The sequence below is a fragment of the Perognathus longimembris genome, chromosome 14, assembly GCF_023159225.1.
Source record: "Perognathus longimembris pacificus isolate PPM17 chromosome 14, ASM2315922v1, whole genome shotgun sequence".
Classification (NCBI taxonomy): domain Eukaryota; kingdom Metazoa; phylum Chordata; class Mammalia; order Rodentia; family Heteromyidae; genus Perognathus; species Perognathus longimembris.
In genome coordinates, this window is record NC_063174.1 from 37,847,527 (window position 1) to 37,874,378 (window position 26,852).

At 45.1% G+C, this 26,852-nt stretch overlaps 1 protein-coding gene across 3 annotated transcripts in view; it reads left to right on the top strand.

Annotated features, from left to right (window-relative positions):
* Smoc1 (SPARC related modular calcium binding 1) overlaps nucleotides 1-26,852 on the top strand; it is a 156,276-nt gene that overhangs the window by 116,452 nt on the left and 12,972 nt on the right. For all 3 annotated transcript variants that reach the window (XM_048362371.1, XM_048362372.1, XM_048362373.1), the window contains exons 7-10: nucleotides 1,753-1,833; nucleotides 19,057-19,249; nucleotides 20,097-20,179; nucleotides 21,934-22,039. In XM_048362371.1, the coding sequence (XP_048218328.1) occupies nucleotides 1,753-1,833; nucleotides 19,057-19,249; nucleotides 20,097-20,179; nucleotides 21,934-22,039 (463 nt within the window). The remainder of the gene's footprint in view (nucleotides 1-1,752; nucleotides 1,834-19,056; nucleotides 19,250-20,096; nucleotides 20,180-21,933; nucleotides 22,040-26,852) is intronic.

Consider the following 26,852-nt stretch of genomic DNA (forward strand, 5'->3'; position numbering starts at 1 on the left):
CCAGGCTTCCTGTTTCCTGTTGTCCAACAACCACACAGCCTGGGCAGACCCTCCAAGCTGCCAAGACCAGGGAATCATGGCCTAAAAAGCCAATGAAGCCAGCAGTGCCCCATCAGTACCTGAATTGGCACTTACCAATGTCTGCCTTGTGCCTCACATGGGACAAGGCACCTAGGGAATGAGAGGATGAGTCTATGAATGTCAACTTTTGCTCCTCAAGACAGTGGTACCCACTAGAGAGCTTTGCAGGCTAAATTCTATGGTCTCCATTTTCATTATAATATACACATACAGGAGATCGGGGTTGCAGTGATTAGGGAAGAGCATCTGTGGAGAGATGGGCCTTGAACTGGATCTTGCAAATGGATGGGTATTACAGGCAGGAGCAGGGGAGATGGAGGAAGAGGCTGGTGTAAACTAGGAAGGAAAGTGACTGGGATGGGATTCAGAGAGGGAAGTGATTAGTGAGTAGGATTGGTTTGGCTGGGTTTAGGGACTTGGAGAAGGAGGGATTCTAGCTCAGGTGAAAGTGTAGATAGAATAGAGAGGGACATCCTTGGAGGTACAGATAGAAGAAGAAGACTTGGGTGCTGAGGTCCGGCCTTCATTCAAGGAGGTGCTGCTCAGGGCCTCTAATCTTCACAGACTTTACTGATGACTCCAGATTCCCCAGAGCAAGAACAGGAAGCTTGGCAGAGGGAGGTTCCAGGAAGCCTGACAAGGTTCAGTGCTTAGGGCAATAGGAAGCAAGCATGTAGCAGCAGATGAGTGTATCCAGGCCTGGATCATGAGATAGCAGAAAGATAAGAGGAAAGAATACCACTGGTTGACACCACAGCTAGGGATGTTCCTAGAACAGGCTTGGCTTTGGGAAGGACTGAAAAGTGAAATATCATTTGCCATTGGTTCATTTAGTGGAGCATGAGTCTGTGACTGAAAATTCAGATATCTCCATGATTAGCAAAGGTCCTTGGTTTTTGGTAAGTGTGGGTCCTGGAATGCTATGGAGGAAATGGAGGTCACAGCATCTTGGGAGACCTGCCCAGAATCTTCACTGAATACCTGTCATGCTATAGTATTTTCAGGGTCACTAAAGAGCCCCAAACCTCCTGTCCATAGGGTACCCAGGCCCTGATTATTCTTGGGGTCACCAGGTCCTGAGAGCCTGGAGGACCCTGGAGCACTCTGGGTAAAGGCACTCAACCTGGAACTTCTCAAGGAGACCATGAGAAGGGGGTTGGTTAGTGCTTGTGTTAGATCCAGTCCTTTCTTCCCCATGTGGAGCAGTGACTCAGCAAGCTGAGTCTGCTGTGGTTCAACTGTTCCCTCTAAAATGGTCTCTGTGGTTGGTTTGGCGTTTGCTTGTTGATTTACCCCCTTTAAATCTTCTTCCCAGGAAGCAGCTGAGAGGGACTTGGCTTGGCCTGTGTTCCTTACCTCCTGGGATAATATTTTTATTCCTGGATGGAGTGGCTCAGTGCCTCTGGACTCTGACTACTCTGCCTCCCGCTACAGGATGCCCTGGCTGGCTCTTGTGAGCTTGTGGGGAGAGGAGCTTCAGTTGTGAGGGACGGAGAGAGGGCCGGCACTGAGACAAGGAGGCTATGTTATGAGGGCGATAGATGAAGCTCTATGCCTCAGACTTTAAAAAAAAAAGGCTTATTAAAAGTCTTTTCCACTTTATGATATCTGTTTCTCCTTTCCCAGATCTTCTTCCTCTCTCGAATCTCTCTCTTTCTCTTTTTTTTCTAGAAATCACAGCTCCCACCCTGTGGATTAAGCATTTGGTAATCAAGGATTCCAAGCTGAACAGCACCAATGTAAGAAATTCAGGTAAATAATCTTCCCTTGACTATATAAACCTAAATCAACTCTAGCTCCCCATTCTCCCCTGTGGCTTTAATACCCATTATGGTATTTTTTTTTTAAAGACAAGTTATTTGCCATGTGCCCAGAGCAGCCTTGAACTTGAAAGCCTCCTGATTTATCCTTGCAAGGGCTGGGATTACAGGTTGTACTACCAAGCCTGGCTTTATTTTGTGGCTTTTAAATCTTGCTGGTCTTTCATTTCTACAGCGATAAAACAAGAAGAGTGAATAAATTCATCTCTTTCAACTTTAATTTTCTTCAGTTATTATCTCATCCTTTATACATCATTGAACCTTTTAGCTAAAAAAGCATGTTGGCTATATGTTTTAACATTCTGATCTACTAGTTCTATATGCTATGTGGAAGAGTTTGAAAGAAGAATGGCTGGATATAAGAAGTTGGACTTTAAGTCTGGAGAGGCCTGCTTTGGTATGATTTTATGGTTCTAAATGCTCCATTCAGTCATCTCTTTTCTTTTATTTGCCAGTCCTGGGCCTTGGACTCAGGGCCTGAGCACTGTCCCTGGCTTCTTTTTGCTCAAGGTTAGCACTCTGCCACTTGAGCCACAGCACCATTTCTGGCCATTTTCTGTATATGCGGTGCTGGGGAATCGAACCCAGGGCTTCATGTATACGAGGCAAGCACTCTTGCCACTAGGCCATATTCCCAGCCCCAGTCATCTCTTTTCTGATGTGATATTTTGGGGATTTTGTGAGTGGTCAGGTTTTGGCATGACTTAACTCTTTGAAGGAAGCTGACAATTTCTGTAGGGTGATCAGATTTGTAGAATTTATTTGTAGAGTTGATTTACCATTGACAAAGACCAAAGTCAATCAAGCTCATTTGCCATCAATAAAGACTAAGTTTCATCTACAGGGGATGTATTAACAAGCCAAATCTGCATCTCTTCGAAGGAAGACCCTTCTTTCAGCTAAGACTTAGTTGTGAAAAATACTACTTTGTATAATTTATGTCTGATTGTTGAATTTAATTGTCACTGGTCCCTTTTGGTTTAGCTATGTGCCAGCTCTGTCCTACAGGGGGCAGTGTGGGAGCTAAAGTGCAGGATTTGGGGCAGAGGTGAATCCAGTCAGCACCTGCGGATTTTATCTGTGACTTGAGCTGGTCTTCATGTGCCTGATTCACTGTTGGGTAAAAGATGAGTGTGGAAAGGAAAGATAGACGGAGATGGTATAAACTCCGTTGGCCTAGAGTCTGTGACAGAATAATGCAGTGGTGAAAGCACAAGCATGGGAATCAGCAAGATCTGGGTTCACATTCTGGCTCCAACATTCACTTAGTGAGTGATTCTATTTAACTCCAATAATCCCTCTGGGTCTCAGTTCTTATCTGTAGATGGGATTATGATCTATCTTTCAAATGACTGTGGTTAAAGGTTTACTAAACTGATGTCTGAATGGTACATGTTTGAAGCCTGGTTGAGTGACAGTAAGTGCATGACAAGTTGTATATGCATTTATTATCATCATTGCTAGTAAGAACAATGGAGATCTTAATGATTGTGCTTATTGTGAGAATTCTTCAACTAGGAAAGACTTTAGGATCCTTCACATCATGCAAAGGTATTCTCATGCAGGCTTCTTTTAAAGATCTCCCTCTTCTCCTCATCACTAATTATGCAAATAGGATAAGCTTAAGAAATGTAGGTTTGGTACCTGTAGTGCCACATGCTGGAAATAACATTTGCAAATGATCTTCTCTGTCCCTGACACCCATGCAAGACCCTGGAGAGAGGATTCATTCTCATTTTGTGACCAAGTGGAGAACAGGAAGCTGAATGCTCTGAATTATGCATTACCTTTTGCTGGAAACACTGACTTGACATTTAACAATTGCTTTCATGAATTTCTTTTCCATCTACTCAGTTTATAGGGTCTGCAAGGGCAAGGACTTAAATGTCTATTACTGTCTATTATAGAATCTAGCTCAATAGTTTCTTTTCTTCAAGGATGGTGGAAAAATCTGTCATAGTAGCTAATCTTGTCAAATCCTGTAGAACTTTACATTTGTTATCTCAATCAAGCCTCTTTTACCATAATCCTATGAGATAACTATAGTTTCTGTGCCCATCCTATACATGAAGAGATAAAGACTGAAAGAGAGAGGAAGTGGCATGATGGGCAATAGCTTGTAAGTAGTTAGGTTGGAGAAAACTAGTCGTATTTGGGAACTAAATACCTGTCTTTTTGAGCAGCATTCTCTGAGTGGATGAATTGGTGATGTCAAGTTCTGCTTCTCCTCCATACTCTGCCTGTATAGCTTCCTATTTGGATGAGTATAGGGTCATGCTGAGAGATGGTTCTTGGGCAGTGCAATCACTTTCTTTTTAGAGTGACTTAGCCAGCTTTATTTTTTTCCCTCATTGGTCCCAGGTATGTCTTTTCTTCCCCCAGATCAAGACAGTGGCAGAAGAGCTTGGAGTTCTCTGGGAATAACTGAGACCAAAGATAATGATTAAATATCAATCCTAGTAATCTTAATAAATTGGGGCTCTCTTCTTCATGGTTAACTGGCCATAATGACTAAGTGCCTGACAATCTCTTTAATGTAATTATGGATAGAAGACAGTTTCACAAGGGCATGTATCACATAACAAATGGCAATATTGGAATATTTATTGGAATATAGCCACACTCATTTTATCTGTGTACTGTTTGTGGCTGTTTTCATCAATATAAGTTTGAATGGCTGTGATAGAGCCTGAGTAATTTGCAAGGTGTAAAGTACTTACTTTATGATCTTTTACAGAGAAACTTTTCTGGCCCCTGGTATATATGGTTGATTAGAGGAATTGGATGAGAGTGTGTATATGGGGTTGTCTCTCAAGGATTTTTGGTCCCTTGATAGACCAAGCAGAAGTAGGGGGTTGTGGCTCCTGAGCTGCTTCTTGACCTGCTCAGGTAAGCCTGCTTCAGAATAGGAATTCAGTACAGACAGCTCACAGGGTTTTAGCACCTCACATGGACCATTCTCAAGATTTACCATTGCATTCCCACATGTCGTCTGGTTACTAAAGAAACATCCTGAGGGTCTGGTTTTTGTAGGTAGTGTGGCATGGCCAATTATGGCTTTGGAATCAGATAAACCAGTGGGCCTGGTTTGAAACCTAGCTTCTCACTGATAGGATTGGTGATCTTGGGAGGGTTAAACAACTTCCTGAGTCTTGGCTTACTATCATGTCAAACAAAATTGGCGCCTTGCAGGATTTTGGTTAGGATTCCTACAGATGTATAATTTTAGGCACATAGTAGGTGCATTCTAATGACAAAAACAAAACAAAGCAATGGCTGTTCTGATGGAGGTCATGTGTTTATTATGCTAGTCTATTTTCAGAGGGTGGCATGGTAGGTTTAATGAAGAGTCAGACATACTTTGATGATAATCCACTGGCTTTGGGAAGGACTTGGGGCTTGGGGTCAAACACCTGCTAGCATTTTCTGTAAAAGTTCAATGGAGAATTCTGGGTTCCGGCGAATGTCTGCTGCATGTGGGGTGAGTTCTGCACTAACTCCAGGAAGTCTACCTGGGTGAGAACTCTACTTCTCCACTGTCTTAGAGGAGAGACACAAAGGCAATTCCAGTTTCTTTTACACCCCAAACATCCTTTTTTCACACTCAGACCCTGTGACGCCAGCTTTGGGTTTTGGCCTGGGGACTGTTGATGTTGGAAATGTTCCACTGGGCGCCTGAAGTTGTGCAATAACATGACACACTCGCCTGCAGACATATCCAGTCTCTCCTCTTGGAGGTTTCAGTCCTTGTTTTAAAGGCTTTGTCACATGCTCATTACAGTCAGTGTTGCCTTTGGAGTTTAGGCATCCACAGATTTGCTTTCCTTCCATCCTTATCTCCACTGTGCTTTTCCTCCATGGATAATGGCATGACCTCCATTCATGGAACCATGAGCTCTTTTCTTTGAGGAAGAATACATACCGGGCCAGTGATCACCCCAGACTTAGGAGTAAGTCCCAAAATTCACCATAGACGAGTGATGGCTAGAACCCCTGCTGCTTTTATTAGAAAATATGAACTCCTACAGAGTAGATTTCATATCAAGGATTATCCACCAAGGCATTTCTTAAAACTCTCAGAGCTTAAACTATTTTTTTAAAATTTTCGCCATCTACATTGTATTGAAGAGGATAAAGAGATGAAATAAACGATAAGAAATAAGCTTCGTCTCATTCTTTCTCCTCTCTTCTTGTCTTCTCTCCCATCGTCTCATCACTTGTCCTCTTCTCTCCTTCCTTCTTTCTTCTCTCCTCCTCCTCTCTCCTTCTCTTCCTCCTTTTTCTTCTTCGTCTTTTTCTTCCCCTTCCCCCTTTCTCTTTTCCTTCCCCTTCTCCTTCTTCTTTTCCCCACATGTACATACATACACAGAGAAAAATAGTCCTTGCCCATGCTCTATTACTGAACTACATACTCAGCCCCAGCCATATCCTTTGGCTTTTAATTTGACTATATACAGAATTTCCGTCCCTTTTTGTCTGTATGTTACATATGTGTCTATTTTTCCCTATATGACAAAATTCTGTGGTTCCTCCCCAGGGAAAGCTAGTGTGTCAAGAAATGGGGTCATATATACTTCCTTTTCTTCATGTACCACAACAATGCTCTCTAGGCCCACATCTAGTAACTCTCTACCCCAAGGGGTTAGACTATATCTCACAATCTCTAGTGAGGAGCTTTGATTTTCTCTATTGTATCCCCAGCTCTTTCTCTCCTTTCTTCCTGTCCTTTCTAGTTAATTGGTGATCTGATTGGGAACTCCAAGAAGGTTCCAAAACACGACCCTGTGAGTTAAGCCCAAAAGCACCATGCCTTTCCTTCCTTGCCACCTTGGCCAGCAAAGCTGCTGGTATGTCAGTGAGTGAAGCAGTTCATGGTAACTCTGCTTGCTGGAGACAGTCACCAGCAGGGACACAGGTAGAAATGCATGTCTTATAAATTTTTCTATGAAAACAATATTCTCATCTCTTACATGAGAGGGTCAATGTTTGCCCCCAAGATACCACATATGTGTCACAGGAAAGCTGTGAAGACAGCTACCCTGCCATTACCTGTTGGGGCAGATCCTTGCTCTTCTAGGCCTGTTTTGGGCCCATGGACAACAGTTTGGATCTCTTTTCCCTCACCCAGGGATGGGTGAGGGAAAAGGATGGGTTATGCTTGGTATATGGGGTCACTGAGGCAATAGCATCTCCTGGCTGGATTGCCCAACTCCCAAGTCTGCCCTCTTGGCCCACGTAGAAACCACAGGCTGATGTAATGACCTGAGGCCTGGAAAAATAAACAGCTCGCAAGGAAACCAGCAGTAGCCATCGTAAGCAAATACTCCACAACCACCTGGAATCTCGCACATGACGTGATTGGAAGGAAGAATGAGTAATCCGCTAACGTTAGCAATTGAGGATGGGTCTGGGCTTGTGTGCATTTAAAATATCTCTATAAAAACAAACTGGGGATATTTATTTCTATAACTGGTCTTCTGAATATCTGCCCATTTATCTCTCGCAGGTGCCTTGGTCAATTCTGGCCAATGGCATTGGCATGGGGATGGGGCCAGGTGGTCATCCCCAGAGCCTTTTCCATCATAACAAAGACATTACCCTTTCTTTCTCTAGTTTTCTCTTTACTGAGAATCAAAAGGGGAAAGCTCCATGATCAAAAGCCCCATAGTTGAAGTGGGGGCTTTAATCATACTTCGAGGCCCCAGGAGCCTAGCTCACCATCCATTCTTTACCTCATTTGAGAATCAGCATTTTCACTTCCCCAGCTCCTTTGTCCCCATTGTCTGCTTGGAAGACAGATGTGGTGGTGGGATGGGAGGTGTGTGTATGCCGAGCCAACCTCTGGGACTTGCTCCACCGGCAAAGGTCTTATTTCTGGCAATGAGTTTATATGCTGTTTGGTATCTGACAGCAAAAACATATGTCCCGATATTTTCTTTTTCTTTGTTACTAAGAAACTGCATTCAAAGATCCAGCTCAGGGCTTATTCCAATTTGTAGGAAGTTAGTGATGGTCTCTGCTTTGATCTGAACATCCTCATGCTGTGTTTATTTGTACAGTGACTTTAGAAGTAGATATTATATATAATATATATGCGCATGTATACATGTGTATATGTTTATGATATATCATATATATTAAACACATTTATGCAACATTGTTGTGGGAATAAAGAATAAAGTTAGGATATTTCTTTTTGTGTGTATGCTGGTACTGGGCCTTGAACTGAGGGAGTGGGCACTATCCCTTTAGCTTCTTTGTTCAAGGTTGGCATTCTATCACTTGAGCCACGGCTCCACTTCCAGCTTTTTTTTTTTTTAATTGGAGCTAGGAGTTTAAAGACTTTTCTTGCCTGGGCTGGTTTTGAACCATGATTCTCAGTTCTCAGGCTTGTTAGTAAGGTTGACATTTCATTTTAACAAATTAAAAAAAAATTCTTCCATTTTCCTTTTGTGCCCTCTTTTCCTTCATGTTTAAAATGTTGTCTTCTAACTCTTGTTCCTTAAAGTACAGAGCCTGTCATGTCATGATCAACTTAGTTATTGGGAAAAACTAAGGAGATGATTTACTATTTCTGAGAACTGGCCATTGCAAAACCACTGCGAAGCGCTTCCTGTTCTCATTGGAGGATGGGCCATACATATCTGCTGGCTTCATGGCATGAGTCACTAGAAACAGGAAGGTGTCTAAGGTTTGGATCTGAATCAGTTGATGGGTTGGGGGAAAAATTGAGAAAATTGACTACCAATGCTATATGGAGGCCATCCATCCCAGAAGAATGTCTATCTTGTTTTCTCCTATACCTTTGGAGCTCAGCAGCTGTCTGTGTGGGAAGGAGGGGGTTACCACTTCAGCTCATGTTGAGCTGCATGTAGCCATTTTAGGTTCTGCAGGGAGAAACTATTTAGACAGGCTGGTTGGTTTGTAATTTTTCCCTTACACCTCCTCACCATGGCATTTCACTCAACCGCATGCCCTATTTACAGGGACAATTGCAAACACCACCACCCCACCGAGGAGATGTGGCCTCAGCCAGCATCAGGGATATGCGATGGGCAGTGTTTGTTCTGCCTAAGATGCCACCTCTGAAACATGCCAGGTTAGATGTAGCTCACAAGCCACACAGCTGTGCTGTGAGAAGAGATAAGTGCTATAAGAAAGACTCAGAGAACATAGAGCAGATTTACCCTTGACTCAGCCCATTCCTGTGTTTGCCTTCCTGGGACTTGGGAAGCTAAGTTTGGCTCAGGGCCCTGGTCCATGAGAAAGAGCACCGGATCCTGTCTCACTGTCAGATTGCAGGCCATTAGTGTGGGATTCGCAGATGAATCAGTACCACCCCTTTATTTTCAACAAAAGAACATGGGTCCATACTTTTTGGAGGGCTCTGTCCAGAGTCCCAGGCTCATCAACAACTATGATGTGCGAAGGTCTGTGTTTGGGGGGTCATGGGTAAGGGTAGCAAAATGGGCATCTAAGGGAGGAGCTGGCCATTGGGCATACAACAAGGAAGGGAGCAATGGTGTAGCTTATTACAGTAGGAAAGACTGCTTTATCACTAATATTGTGTTGAAGTTCTGCCACAGCAATTATGAAGTGCTGACTATTTCATCCTGTTTGTCTGTCTGTCTATTCATCTATCATTCTTTTTTTTTTTTGCCAGTCCTGGGCCTTGGACTCAGGGCCTGAGCACTGTCCCTGGCTTCTTCCCGCTCAAAGCTAGCACTCTGCTACCTGAGCCACAGCACCGCTTCTGGCCGTTTTCTGTATATGTGGTGCTGGGGAATCGAACCTAGGGCCTCATGTATCCGAGGCAGGCACTCTTGCCACTAGGCTATATCCCTAGCCCTCATCTATCATTCTTTTTTGTACTAGTACTGGGGTTTTCACTCAAGACCTCATTTTCTCATTTGGCTTTTTCCACTCAAATCTGGCACTCTATCCCTTGAGCCACATTTCTACTCCTGGCTTTTGCTAGTTAATTGGAGATTAGAGTCTCTCAGATTTGTCTGACCAGGCTGGCTTCAAACTGCAATCCTCAGATCTCAGACCACTGAGAAGCTAGGATCACAGGCATCAGGCACCAGCACTAGGCTTGTTACATATATTTTTAAACTCACCTCCATAAAGTATACCTCTTTATTGCCTGCAGTGGAGTAGACTGATCCCATTATCTGTCATTGGTCTGTCACTGCCATCCAGTTGAGGAGGCTGGTCATTCATAGGGGTAGTCAGAGACCCAAATTGACTCAAGTCCCTGAGGATGCTGCCACCTCAGACCAGCTTCAATAGCAGCTGCCATTTGTCAATGTGCTCCAGCACTGGGTTAAATGCTTTACATCTGCTATGACACTAATTTCTATTTCTCCAGCTATGTGTTCTATTACATCGAATCTTCACAAGGATCCCAGGAAGCATGTGCTCAGGCTATCCTACTTTTGCAGGGGACATTATGAAACTACAGTCAACTGGCCAAGGTCACAGAGCTAACAAGCGGGCAAGCCTGACGCATTGATCTAAAAGCCCATGCTCTCGCGGCCATGATATGGCCTCTCTTCCAAGTGTTGCAGACTTCTATGAAATCCTCCATCCAAACCCTTTGGTGGCACGTGCAAGAGTGAGCACAATCAGCATGGGTACTGTTGCTTTCAGCCTGGCAGAGGAAGCCTTGGTCTCCCCACCCCCAACCTCAGCTCCTGCAGCAACACTCCCTCTGAATGAATGCCCTTAGTTCCTTTCTGGCATTGGGGGACAGTCATCCCGCTGAAATTTGACACCAGCCCCACTCCTCCCTCTTGGGGAGAGCTAAGGAGGACTCTTGAGTATTCCCTTCATCAGAAGGGGTACTTTCTCTAGAATGTTCTCCAAGGTCCCCCTGGAGGTTACAACTTGCGGATGATGTTATCTTTCTCACCCCTACTCTGCTGCGGATTCTGGGGAGGAAGAGCTTTTTAGCTAAAAGGAGCCAAAGAAGCCAATTCCAGTGGAAGAAACAACTTTTATCAAGTCAGTGCAAATTCCTTTTCTAATCTTCCCACCAGCCCTCTCCCTGCTACACACCTGGGTACAGTCCGATGGGCTGATTTTGTTCAGTTTGCTGGGGACTTATGCTTTTTCTTCCATGCTGGCAAGGATTCTCTTCTTAGCCATAACAGTTATCTGCCTTCTGCCCTGAAGGGACCTCAGAACAACTGTGGTGCTGGCTCCCCTCCTCTTCAGGCTCATCAGAGCCACTGGGTGACTCTTGAGTCACATGGATGTGAAGGCTTGGGAATTGACTCTGGCCAAGTGGCACTCAGTGACGTGGGTGATGGAAAGCCCATGGTGAAAGGGCAGGGCCAGCTCAGCAAATGGTGCTTGGAAAAATGATCCTCTGGGGGCCACTTAGCTCCTCCTGTGAAAAAATTCAAAGTCCGCAAGAAAGAAAAATAACCTATTCACGTAGTTGGCTTCAAACCGTAGGTGCTAAAACCCCATGTGGCAAAATAAACAGAAAGGGCCTGCTCAGTGATATACCATAAATCACTGCCAAAGATTATGATTCTAGCAGGCCCTTCTCCTCAACACCGGCTCCAGCCCCTCCCCAAACAGCAGAGTCAATTCCTTAAAACCTGATCTCTCTCTCTCTCTCTCTCTCTCTCTCTCTCTCTCTCTCTCTCTCTCTCTCTCTCTTTCTCTCTCTCCCCCTCGCTCACCCCCCTCCCCCAGTCCTGGGGTTTGAATTCTGAGCCTGGGCTCTGTTCCTCAACTACTTTTTCTCAAGGCTAGCACTCTACTACTTGAGTCACAGCACCACTTCTGGCTTTTTCTGAATAGTTTGTTGAAAGTAAGTCTCACAGACTTTCCTGCCCCATCTGGCTTTGAACCACAAGACTCAGATCTCAGCTTCCTGAGTAAGTAGGATTATAGGTGTGAGCAACTAGCACCCAGCTCCTTTTTCTTCTTTTGCTTCTGTAATCTGTGTGTGTGTGTGTGTGTGTGTGTGTGTGTGTGTGTGTGTGTGTGTGTGTGTGTGTGTACTGGGGCTTGAACTCAGAGCCTGGACACTGTCTCTTAGCTTTTCCACTCTAGGATAGTGTTGTACTACTTCATCTATCATTTCATTTCCAACTTTCTGGTGGTTAATTAGAGATGAGAATCTCAGGGACTTTTTGCCCAGTCGGGGTTTCAAACTATGATCCTTAGGTCTCAGTCTTTTGAAGAGCTAGGATTATGGCATGAGTCACCAATAATCTTTGCTTTTGTCCACCAAGTTCTCAGCCACTGGACAGTTCTGCACTAGTTCTGGCACCACTTACCCACATGCGTGCACAGGCTTGAAGACTCCTGAGGCAGGAGCCACACAATTCCTTCTGCCTCTGGAATGTCATGTTGTGACTTCGAAAGATTGTTCTTAATGCACGGCTTGTTATTTTGGGTTACTGTTCAGCATTTTGTTCATTTTTGATAAGAGGTGGGGTGGACGGAGGCATTTGAAGGGGTTTCAGGGTCATTGTAGGCAACACAATGTTAATGTTCTCCATAATATTCTTGGCCCAGCAGTATGATTCCTTTTGCAATGAAATTTAAGTAAGCTTCTCTCACTTTTCAGACTGGGTAACCTTTTATTGATGTTTCCCTCTAAGAAAATGCAATCTCAATGGTCTGAGGGTTGGGTGTAGCATTTTTCCCAGAATGAGTCAAGAAGCAGAGATTCATTTTCAGCCCCTGTGGTCTCATCCCCCACCCCAAGTCTGGCAATTATTCCACAGTGGGCAGCTTCATCTCTGGAGTAGTGTTCTTGGACTAAATATTCTTCATGGATTCTTTCCCCCTGTGGTTCCATGGTTCTTTTCTGAATATGGAGCTGATACCAGGAACAGAGGATTTGAAGGACCAGGATGTGATGAGCCATTGCCATCAGTCTGGTTAAGAGCTTGAGTTCACCAAGACCCCGGGCTTTCTTTGTACCCTCTTCTCCTGAGCCTCAGCCTCTTCTACCCTTTGGGATTTCTCCTCTCTCAGGAAGTGGCCCTGAGCCCTGCCTGCAACCACTGCCTTTTCTGAGCAACTCTATCGGGCTGGCCCAGGTAGCTGCCCTTGATCAACAGAACCTTCTTGAGGAGAGCCACTGAGTGTTTCTCTGGGAAGTCTGAGTCCTTAGTGGAAACATCTCCCAGCCCACATCTGTCCAGTCACAAAGGTTCATGACGCTTCTTGGTCCTTTGGTATATGGTTCTGTAGAAGACTGGTCTGTTTCCTTGCATTCATCTTTCGTATGGAACTTATTATTGTTTCTCTAGTACGTCTGCTTAGCTAGGTAACCTGGTCCTTATATTTGGCCAAATGCTCTCCATCTTGTTACTATGATAATACTTTTTTTCCTGCATGCTGGGGTTTGCACTGAAGGACTCATGTTTGATAGGCAGCTAGCTGTTATACCGCTTCAGCCATGCACCCAGCTCATATTTATGTTTTAATTATTTCTCAGGCAGAATCCTGCATTCCCCCCCCCCCCCCTTGGAACTGGCCTTGCATCTTAATCACTAGCCCCTGGCATTGCTGGGATTACCTGTATGAACCACCATGCCTGGTTTGTTGATTGAGATGGTAGTCCTGCTAATTTTGCCCAGCTTGACACAGAACCAATGTCATCTCAATCTCTGGCTCTTGAGTAGCTAGGATTAATCTATAAGCCACTGAATCCAATTCAACTATTATAGTATTATAGTATTTTGTGGACATTTACAGTCAGTTCAGAGTATATTACAATCTTCCTCCCCCTCCCCCCCCCCAAATGGGTAGCTTTCATCCAGTCAGTTGAAGGACTTACGGGCAAAAATGAGGGTTTCCTGAAGAAAAAGGAATTCTGATCTAAGACTGCAACATAGAAATCCTGCCAGAGTATTCCTGCCTGTGGATTTGGCCTTACTAATTTTGTCCTCAAGACTGTCACTGAACCCAAATTTTCAGTCTACTGGACTGCCTACATCTTTCAGATTTGTCAGCCCTCACAATCATGCAACCAGTTAAAAATTTTATCTTTTTTTTCTGAGAGATAGAGACAAGAAACAGAGAGATAGAGAGAGATTCCATGTATTGTCTGCTAGTTCTCTTTCTCAGGAGAAAAGTGATACAGACTTTCTCTGGCTATGGCTTCCTCTCTCTATCCCCCCCCCCCACAGGTGTACCACTACATTACCATTTTCGCTCTCCACAAACCTCATAGTGCTACTCATCACTGCTAACTCCATGTCCTGAAGGTGCTTGGGTTTTGGTTACCCAAGACCTCAGCTGTCTGTCTGTGCCGCCTTTCAGCATTTCCCCCTCCCAGACAGCCATCAGAAAGGAAACCCAGCCCAAGAAGCTGGAACTCAAATATTGAAACTGTTTATGTTTGTTAGCCATTTATTCTTGCAAAACAATAAAGAAGAGAAAAGGAAAAGATGATGATGATGATGGGGGGGGGGGTTCCCAGGAGGAAAGGATAAACTCTGGGCTCAAATGGAGATTGGGGATTAGCTAGAATTTTGGTTATTCATGCACTCCCTTGCTCCTAATTATCATGTGTAATTGAGAGGCACAGGGGCACCAGCCAGACAGAGCTGTTCTCCATGCTGATCCCATCTTGGCCGACACACAAGGACCTGGGCCCTGGGCCTGCAGACAGGGTTTATGTTTGTCTGGTTCAACCTGACCTTTCCTCTCCTGTCTCTCGTTCCACTCACTCCTGCTCCATTTTGGTCCATGCTTTCCCCAGTGCCATGACAGAAAGAGCTCTGGGTTTTCTGGTGGCAAAGTCTGGGTTCTTTTCTGTTGTGTTTCCTCTTTGAGGCAGTGAGAGTCTAGTGAGCACTGAAGCTTTAGTCACTCATTGCCCAGGAGAAAGTGACCTGGCTTTCACTTTTCCTCTGTGCCATGTGTGGACATGTGTGAGTATGTGTGTTCATATATTCCTATGTCCTCTTGTTTATTGTGTCTTTCAAGTGAATATAGATGGCCCTGGTCTATTCATATAGCCACAGGCCAGACCCTCCCATCTTGGTTTTCCTAAGAGGAGATAGAGTGTGTTTGTGCTAGGGTTTATCCACTTTGGAGGAACTCCTTCCCCTCTGAACTGATGATAAGACCCTCAAAAGAGTGACTCCCTGTTTTGCATCCCAGAAAATGATTCATGGAAATACTGATAGATATGGATCTTAAGTTTCATTTGGAATGTGACTGAGGAGGGCAGAGGGTGACAATGGCCCCAGATATAGAATGAGCCTTGGTGCTTACTAATACATATTCATCTGACTTATGAAGAAGCACTGATTGGTTGATGGGCTGGCAGGGGCTACAGAAATACAATGTGAACTGAATAAGAGTTGAGCAGGTCTAGCTAGATGCTTGTTATCAATTTCCATGTAACAAATGACTCCAAACCTATTGGCTTAATTTACTCTTGCACGTGTCTCTGTGGGTTGGTCCAGTGGTTCTTTAATTGGTTTTTAATTAGCTTCTTGACTTATCCAGGTGGAGGATTCATGGCACTAGAGCATCCAATGGCTTCTCTCACATCTCAGCTGGTGCTGACTATAGGCAGAGCCACTTTTGCTTCCCTCTCTGTGGTGTCTCCTTCCAGGAGAGGCTAAACCAGATTTCTTCTATGGTGGTTCTCTGGGCAGCTTCCAAGAAAATGAAGATCGAAGGTGCAAGCCTCTGACAACCTCCAGCATTTTCATCAATCAGAGTCCAGTGGATGGCTCTACAGAAAGCATGAAGATAGGGAGCCACAATCTTTGGGGATCATTTTATAGTAATCCACTGTATTTACAGAGTAAAAGAAAAGTTCAAATAAAGATCATATTAGCCTACAGCACTGAAAGATGTTACTGTGAAGAGAAAGAACATAGCTGGGCTGGAATCCCAGCACTGCCCACATCCTAGTTGTATGATCTTGACCAAATTACTCAGCCAGTCTGTGTTCCAGTCTGTGGTAGGAACAGTGTGTAATCACACTTGTCTTAGAGGCTTGGGATGAGTATAAAGTCGTAAAGATAAGTAGAACTCTTAATACCTATTCTGGCACATTAGGTAAGAACTCAAATGTTAGCTGTTGTTATTGATGTTATAAATCTGTAGTGGTAGGTGAGTTGCAGATTTGATTTTAGACTTTCTATTTCTGAGGGAGAAAGATATTGACTTGTTTGTATACTTAAGCCAGGAGGATATGGTTAGTTCAGTAATAGCTGTGCTGTGTGAACGCTTGATCTTGAACATGGCAGATTTGGGGGTATCCAGTGACCTAGAACAGCTCACTGTGGGGGGGGGGGGAGTGGAGAATATTTCCCTAGAGCAAGTAGTTAGAGATTAGCAAAGTAAGCTTGGCTGTCAGAAGCTTTGAATGGAATCTCAGTCCTCTTCTCTCCTGTCTGAGTGAACTTGGGAACATTTATGATTTCCAAACCTCAACTTCCTTGTTTACAAAGTGTTCGTTCTAATAGTGACTAGAGCCACATGCTGGTAGCTCACACATGTAATCCTACCTACCCAGGAGTCTGAGGTTTAAGGCTCATGATTCCATGCTAGCCTGAGCAAGAAAGTCTGTGAGACTCTTATCAGCAATTCATCAGCCAAAAACTGGAAGTAGAGTCACGGTACTAGTGGTAAAGCACCAGTCTTGAGCATAAAAGCCCAGGCCCTAGGTTCAGGCTCTAGTACTGGCACCAAAAACAATAAAGACTAGGTGGAGAAGCCCTTAGTCTATTGCTTGGCACATTTACTTAAGGAATATTTATTTTAACGGTATTAGTTTTAAAAATGATTTAAGAGAGATTTTCGTCTTTCTGGAAGACAAACTCTGTACTCTTCACAAACGATTTGTGCTGTTTTGATAAACCATTCTTGTCTTTTTCTTAGAGGGCACCTAGACTTGTAGGGACTACAATAAAGTGATAGATACATGAGAAATTATAAAGTGATAAACTCTGTTTTTAGCATTCTTCTTAATTCTATGCTATGTTCCATGTTTCTAGATTAGAGGACTTCACCATTTTCATGATTTATTTCTCCATCACAGAAATGGAATGAACATTTCCAAACAGCCTCAGAGGATTTACAGAAACTTATTAACAGGTCCCAAACTCTGGGTCTGCACCTCTTCTACCCAGTTCCTGCCCACATGGACTCCAGGGGTGTGAAGCTAGGCTTGTCTGTCTCACTATCCTGGGGGTTTCCTGCTCCTTCTCTGGCCTCTCAACTTATTCTGATTTATGGCTCCAGAAGATTGGCCTGTAGAAGCTTACTTTAACTCCTCTGTCAGCAGCTGTTACATGAAGTAATACCTGTAAAAAGCTGTTTTCTCTACCTTTGTTCCTCTATTACCTCCACAATGGTGTGAAATACAAGGTAGGAAACAAGGTTACCAAATTGGGATTGGGGGAGCTATTGCAAACTTCTGGAGTAATGCTCTAGAAATTACCCTATCTCCCTCCCGGCCAGGTCCTCTGTCTCCCATTCAGTTTGTTTCTTTCCTAAGTGGCCTCTGGGTGGTATCCTGAGGTCATTATCATGGGCTCAGAATCCCTAGTCTGATGCTCATCAACTGTTGAAACTCAAAGTCCTCGGTGGAGGAAATTCTCTTTAAGCTTTGCTATAGTTGCATTATGAAGACAGCAGTTGCTTTTCCTTTCCAAAGTATGGAAATTTTATTTCAGTATTGAACATGCTATATATACCTGTCTACTAATGCTCCAAGGCTTTTTAGGTTCCTAAAGAGATATTCAGCATTTTCCCCAGCAGTGAGAACAAGAATGGTTTCCCCATCATCTAATAGTGTGTGTGTGTGTGTGTGTATGTGAGAGAGAGAGAGAGAGAGAGAGAGAGAGAGACAGAGAGACAGAGAGACAGAGAGAGACAGAGAGAGACAGAGAGAGAGAATGAGTATTGGGCCCTGAAATCAGGGTTTCAGTAGGCTTTTTCACTCAAGGCTAGCACTCTACCACTTGAGCCATTCCTCTACTTCCAGCCTTTTACTGGTTCATTGGAGATAAGATTCTCACATGCAGGACCCTCATATCTCAGCCTCCTGAATAGCTAGGATTATAGGCATGTACCACCAGTGCTTGGCTCATCTAATTTTTATTCTAGCACTATACTGATTTGTGTCTGTGTCTATCTGCTACTTCATGTGATTCCTTGGGGCCTCAAGTGTCATTATTTCTGGCACCACTAAAATACAGTTAAGTTTGTTTTGAACATTTGCGCTGTGTTTAGTGAGTTGACTGGCTCTCCAGGTTCCCAATTCCATAACAAAAACACAAAGAAAAAACAAAACAAAACGGAAAGGGGTGCCAGGTGAGTTGATTGGCAACATTTTTTCAGCTAAGGGGCCTGGCAGGTGTGAGGCTCTCTGGAGCTGACCAGGCCTGGCACAGGGCCCCATTCACTGTCTCTGTTTGGGCCTGGCTGTAGGGAGACCCAGTTGGGTTGTTCAGACATGTTCACCTATTCCTGAAGCTGCTGAGTGCAGACATCTTCCTGCTGGGCCTGTTTTCTCTCCCACTGGACAGAAACAGCATTGCGAAATGGATTCAAGTCCATCAGCCTACCTCATCCAACCATTGTCGAGTGTGGAAGGAGCCAAGGTTGGCTGTTGTTTTTGTTCCTCCTGGGTGCAGAGCACAGGTCTGCATGAGCTGGTGGCCTGTGGTTGTGTCCTGCTGTGTCTGGGCTCAGGAGCATCTACTTTCACAGGCATCCCTGCATCAGCTTGCAGGGCCGCCTGGCTCCTGCACTCACCTTTCTGGAGCCAGTAGACAGTGCATCAGCAGGAGCCTCTTGGAAAACAGTGAAGACATTCCAGCCTCAGGGCAAACTGCTGCTCTGAGGAGCAGTAGCCTTAGAGCCTCCGCTGGCCTGTTGTGGAGGCAGAGCCTTTTTGGTGGGAGTGTTGATGAGCCCTGACAGCAGAGGTGGCCATGGGGATGGGGGTGGGGGTGGGGGGGTGGAGGAGTGTTTCTTGTCTTCCTGCCTCCTTACCATGGCAGGTGGGGGAGACATGGCTGTCTGTGAGGTTTCATCAGCTAAGCCCTCAGTGGCTTGGACCCAGGCCTGGTCCTTGCTGTATTAAACATAGAAGGACAGGATAAGTCCCAGGCATGATCATCATCAGAGGCTGTGTCTTCTCTTACAGAGAAAATCCACTCGTGTGACCAGGAGAGGCAGAGCGCCCTGGAAGAAGCCAGGCAGAATCCCCGGGAGGGCATTGTCATTCCTGAGTGTGCCCCGGGGGGGCTTTATAAGCCAGTGCAGTGCCACCAATCCACTGGCTACTGCTGGTGTGTACTGGTGGATACTGGGCGCCCACTGCCTGGGACCTCCACACGGTAAGCCCACTCAGACCCCATTCTGCACCTCAGGCTGAGTCCTGGGTCAAAGCGACCAGCTTCCTGTTATGCGGGCTTGTCTCAGCTTTACCTTTTACTGGTTCCGTGGGAGTTAGGTCACATCAAAGGAGAAAAACGTTTCCATTCTAGAGCAGATGAGGACCTGGTAGAAAGACCTTGGGACCTGGACTCTGATTGTAGATCTGTTCCTTTCTGGTTGTGGAGAAGTATTTAATTACTCTGAACCTCAGTTTCTTGATAAAATTAACTTATTAAGTCCTTAGGTTCCATAGATCAAAAAAGGTCCCGTGCCAGGTGCCAACTGCTCAAGCCTATAATCCTAGCTAACTCAGGAGGCTGAGATCTGAAGACTGCTGTTTGAAGCCAGCCAGGCAGGGAAGTCTGTGAGACTCTTATCTCTAATTGACCACCAAAATGCCACAAGTGGAGATGGAGCTCAAGTGACAGGACTCTAGCCTTGAGCAACAAAGCTCAGGGACAGTGCCCATGCCCAGAGCTCAAGCCTCAGGCTGGCACATACATGTGTGCACACGGGTGCATGCATGCGCACACACACACACACACACACACACACACACACACACACACACACACGGTCCAGTATGCAAATCTGAGATTGACACCATTATCATGCTTGAGTAGTTAAAATGACATGCCTGCACGTGTCTCAGTGGGAACATTTATGTTAGAATATCTTCTAGCTGCTGGACAGTGCAGGAATGTTGTATTATTAATCCCTACTGATAGCACATTATTGTTGGATAGTAGTAGCTGAAGTAGGCTCAGTTACTGAGGACCTCTCTCAACCCCTCATCTCTCTTTTCAGCTATGTGATGCCCAGTTGTGAGAGTGATGCCAGAGCAAAGAGCACGGAGGTAGAAGATCCCTTCAAGGACAGGGAGCTACCAGGTGAGAGATGCTACCCTTTTGGTACCCATTTCCCCCCCCTCCCACTCCCTTATCATGTAGAGGCAACTCCCTCCTCTGGGTCCATTTCTTGATCTGAATCAGGGAGCAGGGATGCTGGGCAGGTGAACCACAGGGAAGAAGGACACTGGGCAGGTAGACCACAGGGAAGAAGGACGCTGGGCAGGTAGACCACAGGGAGCATGGGGTCAGAAGCATGGAGTCTTTAGAGAAGTTTGCTTACAGAGATGGCTGTCTTGAAGGGCCTGGGCAGCATCTGCCACCATCTACAGGATGCTTTCATGATAATCTCTGGGTGATCACGAGATGGCCACAGGAGTGTTGTGGGTAGGGGGATGGCATGAGACACACCGCGAGGGCTCAGATCTTGAAAGCACTGGTGGGATGGATTTCTCCTTATTTATAGTGAATTCTGCTATAAGTCACAATAAGATGACTAAACACTGATGGCTTGGAATCCCATAGTCTTTACTCAGTAGAAAATTAGAATGGTGCTGGTAGGAGTTTATACCCCCATCCTCATAGTCCATGTAGATTCCAAAGTGAGAACTGCAAGTAGAGAGCCCTGCAAGTCAGGCTTTCCATGTGAGCTTTGTAGAGATCCCTGTCACAAAAATAGAGCTATAGCCTTCAGGACACTTGCTTCAGATAAGAATGGGGATTCCATTGTTCACCAGGCACTGGATATAATCTAGTGCCCAAAATTAGCCTGAGGTTCGTAGCGTGGATGAGGCTGATTGTGTGCAGATGAAAGAAGGCATGTATGTGCAAGTAGTCATGTAGATATCCTGAAGGTTAACAGCAGGGAGCTGAGGAACCCTCCTCAGAGTCCATGCTTCTTATGAGTAGTGTTTAATCCAAGACCTGGAGGTTTGGAGAGAAAAGAGAAGCTAGAAGCTGCCAAGAAGTGGCCATGAGTATATTGAGGGCCCCTTTGGTGCTGATGAACATGAGCTTTAGGGCTCCCATCTCTGTGGTGGTGTGTATGTGGTAGGGGTCTTTCTCTAAGCCATATTCTTTTATGTGGGTGTAGACATGGAACAGGAATATTTGTGATGTGCATAGGGTTTTTCTGGAGCAGTAAGATGAGATGAGCAACAAAGGACTTGGAGAAGCTGGAGGAGGGAAGAGAGTAAAGGAGGAGGATAGATCTACTTACATCAACTTGGTAACCAGTGGGATTCCCCCCCCCCCCACCCATCACACCCTGTGCTCCAATAGTAATGCTTCTTTCTCTCAGGGTAGCATTTTTTGTACCCTACAATAACTTCCTGGACATTAACTTAAGTATATTAGCCCAGTATATTGTGAACTTCTTCAGATTAAGAACCTTGTGTATTATCTCCCTAGCATTTAACATACTACCTGAGTTGATTCTCTCTCTCTCTCTCTCTCTCTCTCTCTCTCTCTCTCTCTCACACACACACACACACACACACAGAGATAGATAGATAGATAGATAGATAGATAGATAGATAGATAGATAGATAGATATACAGGAAAATGGAAAGCATTACTGTCCATTTAGGCTGATTATACCTTCTGGGCTCTGAGTAGAGGAATGCTGAAGGTTTGAGAGTTATCTGGGCAGTAAATACATCCCCCAAATGGATCAGGCTGAATAAAGATTTCAAGAGACTTGGGAAGGATATGATAGCTGAGGAAGCTGTTTATTTTGTTACTTACTGGACATCTACCTTCAAGTCTCTCTCTCTCTTTTTTTTTTAATCTTTTAGGCTGTCCAGAAGGGAAGAAAATGGAATTTATCACCAGCCTACTGGATGCTCTCACCACTGACATGGTTCAGGCCATTAACTCAGCAGCGCCCACTGGAGGTGGGAGGTGAGCATGTGAGAAGGATGCGAGTCCAGTGGTGAATGCGGGGCTGTGGAGAGATGCTGCATGCCTGAGGCCAAGAAAGCCTGGGATGTTGACCAGGCCAGGAGTTGGACTCTATCCTTTTCCTGAAAACACATGCCCACATCTTTGTCCTACCTTCTGACAAAGATTCGTCCTGTTCCTCAACCTTTCTTTCTTCTTTTTGAGTTGTTTATCTCTAGCATTTGGTTACCTGGTAACAAGGCTGTCTGAAAATGTCCAGCTGTTTAATCTCAGAAGAAGGAGTGTTGAGTAGCAGAATGGGTGATGGGCATCTGATGAGGACCAGGAGGGAGCATAAAGCATTCTGTGGTGTTTCTTCTTCTTTGAGAAGAAACCTTTGTTGCCCTTGTGGCCTTCTGAGAATTCCGGAGAGTTGTGCATAGTGAAATTGGATACTTTCACAACCAGATTCAATTTTGTTCAGGAGTTACATAGAAATCTTTACCTGGGGCTGAAGTGTACATCTGTCTGGTGAGCCAGGGTCTCTGGAGCCTACTACTTTAGGTCCCTTGGGTTGGTCAGTTGGAGAATGCATGCTTCCATCCACGGAGTACCCTTTGTGCATATACAGCATACCAAGTCCTTTGCTAAGGACTAGCTACCTAGGAATGCAAAGCATTTTCTTACTTTCAAAGGAGGCAGCCTTGTGGGGATACTTGACCTTAGACAGATACTTACAGACTGTATGATACATGCAAGGCACAGGTAGAAGAGCAGAGGATTGTCTAGCATAGTGCACAGAAGACAGTGAAGGCTTCCTGGAGGAGGTGGTTACTGAACTGAGTTTTGAAAGCTAGTTAAGGTTTAGTCAAAGGAGGCATAAAGCCATTCCATGAAGGAAGAAAGGATATAGTGAGTCCAGGCAAAGTGTACATCTGTAGTTCAGAATGGCTGGGCCTGGATGGAAGGAGAAAGAGTAGGAGGGTGGTAATAAAGAGATGAGATTGGCAGTGAGGAACAAGAAAAGGGTCTGGGGGAGATAGCAATATGACTTCCAGTTATAAACAGAGGAGGGGCACAGCAGAGGTTGGGCTGGAGCTAAAGGGGGTAAGGTGGGAGTATTCAGGTTCCTGACAGCGGTGGCAGAGGTACCACAAGCTTGCCAAGGACATGCAGCCTGGCTCTCAGCTCCATTGCTTCTCAAGGCGGACGTGCTAGTTTCTCATCACCCTGCTGGCAGCAGAGCTGTTGTCTGCAAGGCAACTAGGTAGACAGTCCTAGGCATCTAGGTCCCACAGAAGTGGCAAGCATGGCAGAGACCACTGGCAGTGACTTCTGAGTATGTATTTGGGCTAAGGGTCAGGATCACAAGCATAACTGTCAGCTACTTGGCATTCTGGGATGGACAAAGGTTTTCATCTAGGAATCCGTTCCCCTTTTTTGGTCATATTAATGTGATTGCATACATGCCCAAGATATAGACATGTCACCAGTAGATGAAGAGAGTGTAATAGATGCACACTGCAAACTACATATTCAGTCTTGAGAGAGAGGGGGAGGACAGACAGACAGACAGAAATCCTGTTACATTGAGGACATTGTGCCAGATGGAATAAGCCAGTGGCAGGAGGGCGCATTCTGTATGATTTTTCTTGCATGAGCTATCTGAAAGCTCCACCTGTGGAAAATCATGGAAGAGAGGTGGCTGCTAGGGGACCTGGGGAGAAGGTAAAGGGAGATTTTAATCAACAGACATCAAGTTTCAATCAACATGATCTTTGCAGTTCAGTGTACTGCTGCCCTATGTGGTTTGAGTTTTGCTAAGAGGATTGATTGTGTGCTCTTACTACAGTGAAATGCAACTTTAGAGAAGAAAGACAAAAGAGAGAGAAAGAAAGGAAAAAGAAAGTGAGTACAGTGGTTGTCACCCTTGGAAACTGCTGATCAGGGTGCTTACTCCTAGCCCCCCTTGGTCAGGTGAGCTTGCAGGCTGGTTTCTTTTCTTTTCTTTTTTTTTTTTTTTGGCCAGTCCTGGGGCTTGGACTCAGGGCCTGAGCACTGTCCCTGGCTTCTTTTTGCTCAAGGCTAGCACTCTGCCACTTGAGCCACAGCACCACTTCTGGCCATTTTCTGTATATGTGGTACTGGGGAATCGAACCCAGGGCCTCATGTATATAAGGCAGGCACTCTTGCCACTAGGCCATAGCATAGCACGATTGCTTCTCCCCCTGAAGGCACAGGCCTTCCCCTGTGAGAGCAGGGCAAAAGAGCTGAGAAAGTGTGTGTGTGTGTGTGTGTGTGTGTGTGTGTGAGAGAGAGAGAGAGAGAGAGAGAGAGAGAGAGAGAGAGAGAGAGAGAGGCCACACAGAGGAGCTGTTGGGGCCACCCACTGTGCTCAGCAGCTCAGTATCTAAGAGATTGCACCCCAATTGCCAAGAAGAGGGGAAGGGTGAGTTTTGACAAGGCATACACCGTGTTACATGCCCTTTGTGATTTATGTTTAGGATATGCAAAAATACCTGTGGTTGCATGCAAAACCAGGAATGAGATTCAGTAGGCCCGCCTTTTCCTCTATGAGCTGAACATATTCAAAGGAAAATTACAGAAAGAAACAATTCATAATGTTTATTACAGTGTGTTGTTTAACTCTTTTATTGTTGTTGATTTCTTACTGTGCCTTAATTTATCAATTAAACTTTACCAGAGAGAGAGAGAGAGAGAAAATATAAAAATAGCTGGGTACTAGTTGCTCACACTTATAATCCTAGCTACTCAGGCAGCTGAGATTTGAGGATTGTGGTTCAAAACCAGCCCAGGCAGGAAACTCTGTGAAACTCTTATCTTCAATTAAGCACCAAAAAGCTGGCAGTGGAGCTGTAGCTCAAGTGGTAGAGCTCTAGTCTTGAGTGAAAGGGCTCAGGGACAGTGCCCAGGTCCTGAGTTCAAGACTCAGAACCACCACCTCCCCTAAAGAAAAAAGAAATAAGTCTACCAGTGATTTCAAGCACTGGGGACTTGGAACATATTCCCCAAAATAAGGGGAACATGTTGACTAGAAAAATGAGAGAAAACTGGACTCTGAGCTGCTTAGAGTAGCAGGAGTTAGCAAGACCTTATCTCAAAAACAAAAAGGCTGGAGGTGTGACTCAAGTGGTAGGGCACATGCCTCCCATATGCATGGCCCTGGGTTCGTTCCCAAGTCCCACAAAAAGACAGGGGGCACAGAGGCCTGGGTTTAGAAGTCTCAGGTGTGGATAGTCCCTTCTATGACTTCTTAAGGTTGCTGTCTTTGACCATCAGCTCATGGATCTTGCCTGTCCATTCTGCTTTAGTTTTGTAGAGACAAGACTTCAAGCCCTACCCCAGTGGCCTCCATAGGAACCCCAGTGCTTGTGTTCCCCAGGACCTTGGTTACATGCAGGGATGATGGATGGGCCCTGTGGCCAAGGAAAGTTAGGATTAGTGCCTTGTCCTTACGTTACCGGTCAAAGAGACACCTATAGACAACAAGGAAATGGATATTTGTAATGCCAGTGTATCCTTAGGGAACAGACTTTGCATAAAATCTTCCCTTTCAGGTTATGTGTAATTTAGAGTTGAGAGATACTTTTAAAAATACTTTCCAAAACATGTTTTTTAAAATTTATTTTTAATTTTAAGCTATTAGCTTGGCTATGCTTGGTTCTCATAGGTACAAAAGGTTTGGACTGCTTTGAGTAGTGTTATTACCCAGAGGCTGAACTTTCAATCACAGGAAGAGAAGATATACCAGAACTAGTTTAGAAATCAAGGAAATGTGTGTGTGTGTGTGTGTGTGTGTGTGTGTGTGTGTGTGTGAGAGAGAGAGAGAGAGAGAGAGAGAGAGAGAGAGAGAGAGAGAGAGAGAGAGAGAAGCAACATGTAGAGAAGTTCCTGGTCAGTGTAATCAAATTTCCTGGGTTTAAAGCCCCTCTGGATCTTCTTACATATAGTCTAAGCTCTAGTGCTCACCTGAATGACCTGTGGCATGGTCTTCATGGTATCTGGCCCTTCTTGGATATTTTCCCTCCCACCATTGTGTATCTTCCTCATTGCCTCTAGGAGCTCGACCCTGCCTGCCTGAGACCACCTCCTACCAGCCATGCCTTCATCCAAGAATGCAGTTCTCCTTCCCACGACTGCCCTCTGCTTATCCACTGAAACCTCACCTCTCAGGAACTACCTAGCCTAGAGGAGCCGTAACTCAGTCACCCTCTGCCTCAGTACCCCTTGTTAACTCTTGGCCTGGTGCTTGTCATGATGGGACAGCTCCCCAGCTCATTTATATATCATCTCTTTCACCCACTGAGAACTTGAGTTCTATCAGAGAAGGAGCATTCCCTCCCCTTTTCCTTTCTGTGTCCTCGGAATTTGCAGAAATGCCCGGCATGTAGGAGGCAATGAAGAATATCTGTCAACAAATAGCAGTGTGAATGATGGGTAGAGAGGTAAATCCCTGAGGGTTCATTGACTACTGCTGGACTCAGTGTAAGGTTTGGTGCAGCTGTCAGGTTCTCTGTGGAATATCTTTGTCGAGTTTTAAGGCACCCTACCTGGGCCTAAGGGGTTTAAGGCACTGTTGAGACAGATAGCTACCTCTTGTGTGATGAAGGAGCAGAGGCACAGGACAGCTGGTGATTGGGTAACATTTAGAACAGAGCTGAGGAGGAGAGGAGATCCAGGCTCCCTTGGGGTTCTGCCTTGGCTTTGGAATTCAAGCAGAGCTGGGCTTGCAGGCTTGACGCTAAAGAAGCTATGTGTGAGTCCTTGCTGCCAGGGTCTGACAACTGATGGATATCAGTGAGGCCAGTGGGAG